Source organism: Psammomys obesus, unplaced genomic scaffold, assembly GCF_907164565.1.
Source record: "Psammomys obesus unplaced genomic scaffold, mPsaObe1.curated_primary_1811, whole genome shotgun sequence".
Lineage (NCBI taxonomy): Eukaryota > Metazoa > Chordata > Mammalia > Rodentia > Muridae > Psammomys > Psammomys obesus.
Window position 1 is genome coordinate 35171535 of NW_026596034.1, and position 7668 is coordinate 35179202.

At 52.7% G+C, this 7668-nt stretch overlaps 1 protein-coding gene across 1 annotated transcript in view; it reads left to right on the top strand.

Moving 5' to 3' along the window:
- Positions 1–7668, top strand: part of Crispld2 (cysteine rich secretory protein LCCL domain containing 2) — a 57420-nt gene that overhangs the window by 41788 nt on the left and 7964 nt on the right. The window contains exon 14 of the mRNA XM_055621603.1: positions 4094–4227. Within this exon, the coding sequence (XP_055477578.1) occupies positions 4094–4227 (134 nt within the window). The remainder of the gene's footprint in view (positions 1–4093; positions 4228–7668) is intronic.

Genomic DNA, 7668 nt, shown 5'->3' on the forward strand with positions numbered 1-7668 from the left:
GGGCTTCTGTCTGGGGCCTGGCATGCAGTAATGGCTCAGTATTTGTTGGAGGAAAAGATACTGCAGTTGTTGATGGTAAAAATCCTTCAAAAAGAAGGAGAGAGGAGAAGAGAGAGGGGGAGGATGGCATAGGCAAGAAGAGGGAGCAAGAGTGTGCCCCCATCCCTAGGCTCTCCTGGCTTGTGTTTCTAGGTCACTTTGTATTCTGGGAAATGATGCTGCCTCTTGGAAAATGTCTGTTTAGCTAAGAGATTTATTTTGGGAGTGTAGTCTCCAGACCTTTGACGGGCCTCCGAGTGCCACGGATACAGCCGTTTGCAGAGTGCCTGTCCTGGCGGCAGCTCCCTTTGTGGTGGTGAGCTGCAGGCAAGACTGTCGGGGTGTGGCTCAGACAGCAGAGCCGAGGTCAGGAGGCCCAAGCTGGCCCCAGCCAGGGGAATTACCCATGTGGATTTCTTTCCCCAGCTGGGCCTCAGTTTCCATCCTCCTGGCCTCATCTGCTGCTCTAGCAAACTCCCGTTGTGTGGGCATCAGGATCCCAGAGGGGAGTGGTGGTTTCAGACAGGCCCTCTGCAGCTGTCCTGACCCAGTGGACCTGAGCAGAGCTGCAGAACCTGCATCTGAACACGTTCCCAGAAGGCCTGTCTGCTGGTGGCTGTGGTCTGCTGCTGAAGGTCCTTCATAGTCAAGGACAGTCCTTGAGAGTTTGGGGTCCTGGTGATGGTGACAGAGGGTTTGGCAGTTGGTGGCCTTTGCCTATGGCAGTTACTGTGTACCAGGTCAGGCGCAACCCTGAACCTCGCTTTGAGGAACACAGCAGCCTTTATTCTTCTTCACTGATTCCCACTGTCCATGGGATCATGGCCTCTCTGTCCTTGAGTGACCGTGGGCAGGTTGTTTAGCTCCTGGCCCCCAATCTCGAATCCACTGAGAGGGATTCATAGTGACCAGTGACCCCAATGATCTTGTGGGCTCATGATGCCAGGGTAAGCGACAGGCTGGGCACAGATCCAGTGTCACCTATGCTGGTGCCCCTGGACAGTAAGCAGTGGGTACAGGTCATCCTGGTCTCAGAGCTACCAAATGCCAGGGCTAGCTGACGAGCCTCAAGGATCATAGGGGTTGTTACGAAATGTCTGTGAATTGATGTTACACTAGCATGAGCAGACAGTGAACGCCCCTACGTGTGGCAGGGGAGGCAGGGGAAGGATGCAGGGAGAGGGAAGGAGAAAGAATGTTTGTCTAGCAATAGTCGGAGACGTGAGCGTCACCAGGCATGAGATGTGAGAGCAGCCTGCCATGCATGAATGTTTCATCCAGGAAATGTGGGTGTCACGGTATCTGCAGCGACTCCAGGGAGGGGATGAAGGGCACAACCACAGCCTCCTGGTCTCTGGGGACGATGCACCTCCCATGGCGTGAGTGTGCAACTCCAGGGGACTTAAGGAATCCTAGGAGGCCTTTCCTGGCAGCAGCAGAGACTGATGCCTCGCTCCTGGAAATGGCAGTCCCTAGACAGGATGAGCAGCAACACCATGGCTGGCCAGTTACCCGTCGGCACAAGAGGCATGTGGTGTCCATTCATCTAACATGCCTCCAAGAGGTGGCTTCTGGGGATTCTGAAGCTGAAGAATGGTTTGATGTCACCAGTGTCCCCACCCATCTTAGAGACAAATGTGGGTCTGTTGCCTCTTAACCTTTCAAAGCACAAACCTCTTCAGGAATTGGATGTTGTAGATCCTTCTTCAGGGGAAGAAAATAAAAAGTGCTTCTCTGCGAAGACAGGGTGACTGGCCATCCTGCCATGCTCAGGATTGGAACCAGATGCTGCCAGTCACCAGCTTTTCCTGGCCTCGTAGGCCACTTTCCAGGACCACCTGGGGCTAAGGATCCGGTTTGCATCATTTGTTGACGGAAGAAGACAAGACATGTCTCCCTGGCATTGAAGACCAGGCCTTTGGTTTTTGAGCCTTGGGTATGGGAGTGTTGGGGTGGCTCCTGGACTCTCCAGCCTTTGGCTTTTCCTGAGGAGACCATGATGTCTTGATTCTACCAGCCAGGAAGGACACCCATAGACCAAAGAAAGAATTCCATCCAGGTTCATCTTGGCGAACCAGTGAGTTTACTGGAGGTACTTCCCGGAGCTGTGGGTGATTCACAGGCCACCAGGAAGTCCCAGGGATGGTGTTTCAGCAGCCACACCATTGAAGACTCCCCCTGGGTGATTCACAATTATACAGGAAGAGACCCCACCCAGTCAACTCTTCTATCTTCTAAATAATCTCAAGATGCAGGGCGTCTCTAAGGATTCTGGGCGCCCCCTCCCTTATGGGGCGCTGCCCATAGGCCGGATCATGTGAGGATCTCACGGAATACTCACAGCTGCTCTGACTGAAGATGGCAATGGTCAATCCAACCTGGAGGAAATGCTCACACACCTCCTTAGGTATCAGTGACTCTTGATTGTCATGGTTTTGGAGGATAGACATCAACCAGCCTGAAGTAGGCCCTTTAGGGAGTACCTTGATTCACAGCTCTGATGATGTAGCACTCCAGGGCATGATCATCCATTTAGGCATCTCTGGAGACTTCGGGGTATGTAGCTGACTCCATTCTTCAGTGTGGAGAGAGGGCAACAAACAGAGCTAGTGCCCTGGCCTCTGCTAGGCCACCCGCACGCCTGGGCTCCTGGCTTCTTCAGTGTCAGCAACAGCCAGGGCAGTTTTACGTGTTCCAGCTCTGAGCGCCACCCCCGCCTCGTTATAGGACACTGTGATGTTACTGGGACTTTGGCATAAACCCGGTAATCTCCTGTCCCAACATCCTTAACTTAATCCCATCTGCAAAACCCCTTCTGCTGTTCACAGGTCTGGGGATTAGGCTGTGGTCACTTCTGGGGACCATTGTTATGCCAAACCCGCCCTCGCCCTGGCTTCAGTTGGCGTCAACAATTCTCAAGTGGCTTTGGCAATGTGACTGACCCTGTGTGCCCAGCTTGCTGGCTTGAGAAGTAGGAATAATGGTTACCACCCACCTCATTAAATCAAATGGGATCATAGGCCATAGCCAGGACTAAGATTCGGTCAGGGGCAGTGTGTGTGCTCATACTGGGCAGGTCCGCCCCATGCCAATCAACTCAGCTCCAGTATGTGCAGCTGAGACCTCCAGGAAGGATGTTAAGACACTTGGACACCATCTTCCTAAAAAGACTGTAGCTGCTCCCATGGTACAGCAAAGATGGAGACCACAGCCTGGGGTGCAGTTCTGAGGCCGGGCACTGGCTGGTGTGCACACAGGAAACAAAGGTGGAATCCACAGTCTAAACTACAAAGCTGACACCAGCCGGAAGGCACATGGACATGGCCAGGGAGGTGACAGAACAGACCTCAGCCTTAAATGATACCCTGGTCCTTGCCTGGGACCACCCTGGACGGCCCTACTGCCAGATGAAAAGTAAAAGGATGTGCCCGCCCATCTTCTATCCGATGAGCCTTGAGCTCAGAGCCTCATCCCTCAGGCCCCAAGACACCTAAGGTCTAGAAAGCAGTACACCCCCACACCAGCCTGAGCCCCGGTGCCCAGGAGGCATCTGAAAGTGCCCACCTGTGTCCACGCTGGCCCGAGTCACTGCATCCCAGCCACTCTAGCCTTCTTTCTCCTCCTGGGATATGATGTGTTCACTCCTCCTTCGGGGCCTTTGCACAGTCTGCTCCCGCTGCCTAGAATGCTTTTCACTTACAGACATCCACATAGATGAGGCAGGAACTCCTCTGACACTCGTCTGCACACCACTGCTCTGAAGCAGCCTCTTCCGGCCCTCTCCTGACCTGGTTTTGTTTTCCTCACAGACCTTGCTTGTGTGTTTGTATATTCACCTCCTTGACTCCATGGAAGCATTTGGCCTTCATTTGGTCTCTGCTAAATCCCCCGGGGTCAGGCACACAGTGTGACAGTGTGGAATTTGTGGACGAGCGATGATGGCGAGCCGGTGATGATGGATGTCCAGGAGCTGGGGTGGTGCGGGAGGTTTTCTGGGGTCATTGTGGTCGGCTGCACCAGGACCTGGCATTGACACAGCCCCCTGTCCTTACAGACCTCCAGCATTTGCAAGGCGGCCGTGCACGCAGGCGTCGTCAGCGATGAGACTGGTGGCTATGCAGACGTGATGCCTGTGGACAAAAAGAAGAGCTACACGGGCTCACGCAGGAACGGGGTGGAGTCGGAGAGGTAGGGCTGGCCCTCGGGCCTTTTTCCTTACTTTTCAAAGCTGGCTTGTTCACTGTCAGCACAGCATCCAGGTCAAGCCTGCGATCCTCTCTCCTTGATACTTTTATTTTCCGAGAAGTTGATTTTTTTTTTTTTCTATTTCTGACACTCACTCTGTGGAAAATGTCGAAATATTAGATATGTCCAGGTCATAGCATCTGTCTGCTACCCATCATCTGGGACATGGCTGGGCATGTGTGTGTGTGTGTGTGTGTGTGTGTGTGTGTGTGTGTGTGTGTGTTTAGTTTTCTAGCTCTTTTTCCTCACGTGTGCACGTGTGTATGCATACACGTCTGTGTGTTTGTATGTGCATGCATATGTGTGTATGAGCGTGTGTGTGTGTGTGTGTGTGTGTGTGTATTTACTCATTCCATAAGACACAGCTAGCTCCCCAACAGCTCTGAAAGCTGCACACCAACTACAGAAATGATCCCTGAAAATACAGTCTTGAAAGCTGCACACGAATACAGGGCCCCTGGGGCTTTCTCTGTCTCCAGTGGTGTCGGCAGCCGGCACCTGTCACCTCAGCCTAGAGGTTGGTCGTTTTCAATCTCTGTGAAGTGAGCACAACAGGACCAAGGGACTGTGACTCCCCCCCTCCTGCAGCGGTGACTGTGTCTGGTAGTCCTTCCAGCTTCCCCAACCGCATGGCCCTGATGACAAGAGTCATTGAGACAGGTGGTGACAGGCAGGAAGTTAGGATCATGCTGACAGCTCTGGGGTTTCTCTTATGTAATCACAGGGCTAACTTCCTATCCCTGTCCCTGCTGGCTGCAGTGTGGGACAGCATTCGATACACATGGCTCTGGGTGCCATTCCCACTTTGAGGCTTGAGACCTACATAGTGATAAGCACCCTACTTGGGAGACGTTGGCACATCCTTCAGGTATACTTTCAGATGCCCAGCTGACCTCTGAGGCCTTAGCATGGCTTTCCAGAATGTTCTCCAGGATGGCCTCTGTTTGGGGCTGCTAGGCTGTTTTACTCACGTGACCCTCTTCTGTGGGTGAATTGCAAAGACTCATTTCCCCTGTCATTTCCTCCTGGGGGCCCTGCTTTCCACCCCCACCCAACCCCAGCCTTGGCCTGTAACGTGTGAGGGATTGTCAAGAGACCTTCTGGGGCAGAGAGGGCCTGGCTCACACGAGTGCACTCTTGCTGCCATGACCTTTCTTTCTCACGATTCTGGAGGCCACAGACGTGTGAACCTACTCTGTCTTGGGAGGCTGTGGGCAGCTGCTTGCTTGTGTCCTTGCACATTCCAGTCTGTGGGAGGGGCCTAGTGAATCCTGTAACTCTCAGGAGCTTCCTAAGCCTCATGAGGCTGCTTCCTTCCTCCAGGAGAGAAAGCTCCGATTGGGAATCAAAAGCTACAGCAGAGTGGCTCCTACCAGGTGGATGACGAGGCCCAGCAGCCCTGGCTGCTCTCTCCAGTTGTTCCAACCCCTGAGAAACTGGTTCTTTTTACAGTGCCAGGTAGCTCCATTCATGTGTTAGAGCCACATGAATTGGCTCTCAGACAGGCAAAACATTCTTACAGTTCCCTCCTCCTGATGCCAGTGGGCTCTTCAGTTTCTACTCGCCCACATGGCCTCCTCCACACAGGAAGCCCACACATTCCCAGGCAGAGCGTGAAGCTGGACCTCCATCCTGGAGTGTGGGCCTGGCCACCTGGTAGGGACAGATGGAGATGAGGCCCAGAGGCAGGACAGGTTATTGAAGCCTGGACCCTTCTTGGCCATGAGGTTCTACCAGAAATGCTTTGAGCATGGCAGTGCCTTGACCTCTTCCCTGTGTCACGAGACCTCAGCCATCCTTAATGTGTGGAGTGATGTGGCTGGGAAGTCTCTCGGAACCCTGCCCCAGTGAACTGCAGGGACTGGTTTCAGAGCCAGAGGATAAGTCTTTTCCCAGTTACTGTTGATGTCCTGGATGGGTCAGAGATGATCTCAATGGTCATTAAGGTATAGGACATTCTATGGCCAGCGTGTTCCAAATAGCATTTTGTTTCTAATTAAAATACATTTTATCTATTCTTAGATTTATTGTGTGTGTATACACGCACATGTAAGCCAATAGCATGTAGAGGTCAGAGGGCAACTTTCGAGAGTCAGTTCTCTCCTTCACCATGTGGGTCCCAGGGATGGAGCTCATGCTGCCAGGCTTGGCAGCCAGCACCTTTACCTGCTGAGCCATCTCACTGGGCTCCATTATTTTCATTTTGTTTATCTGCTATGGGGTCTCGGGTAAACCAGGGTGGCCTCCAACTGACTATGTGGCTGAGAATGACCTTGAACTTCTAATCTTCCTGCCACGACCTCCCAAGCACTGGGATTCTATAGGCCATGCCAGCACTCCCAGCTTGTTAAATGGCATTTTAAATCCCTAGTGCTGTGGGCCAGGCTGGCTGATATGACAGCTTTGATTTCACAATGGTCTTCTTGGTGAAGGAGGTTTCCTGGAAGTTGTGAAAGGTGGGTGTGTAGAAGTGAGGCTCTCCGGGACAGCCTGTTCCCTCTCAGATGTGCTAAACAGCATCCTCATAGAGAGCAGACACCCAGAGAGATGCCCGTCATCCTAGAGCTTCTTAGACCAGGGCAACAGGGCCATTCCTGGGCACTGTCATGACCTGTCGGCAGGGGTGGAATTGTCAATTGACAGTAGGAGCAGCTCTCCATGCTGGACACTGACCTGGGGCGGAGGAAGGGCAGGGGTGGTAGAGACACAGAATCTCCCTCCTAACTGGCCAGCACACACACCGTGAGCCACATAGGACCCAGCAGCTGTAGGAGCCACAGTAAAAACTAAAGAAGAGAGACTTGCCTTTGATTTTAAGCCCAGTGCGTATCGTGCCTCTCAGGAGCCGGGTGCTTTGGCAAACTTGGATTTTCAAAAGTGGAAACTGAGGCTCAGAAAGAGGGATACAAATGAGGGCTGATTCTGGGTCTGCCTCAGTTTTGTTTGTTTGTTTGTTTGTTTGTTTGTTTGTTTTCCTGAGGAAGGACCTTAGTATGTAAGGCCAGCCTTGAATTTATGATCCCCATGCCTCAGCCTCCCAAGTGCAAATTCTGGCAGTTTCCATCACTACTGGGGTGAGACTTGACAGAGCAGGGCTGGACACACATATCTGCCTAGAGGAGAGCTACATTCGGTGTGTACAGCAATGGCTTCCTCCCTTCCCATTTCCCTCCCTCCCTTACTACATTGGGTTGAACCCAGGGGCTCACCATGCTAGGCCAGCACATCTCCAGCCCCTCCTTTTGCACTTTAGTTTTGAAACAGTGGCTAAGTTTCGCAGGCTGAGCTTGAATATGCTCTGCAGCCCAGACAGGCCTTAAACATCCTCCCAATGTAGCCTCCGGAGTAGCTGGGAAGACAGGCCTGCATATCAGGTCCAACTTC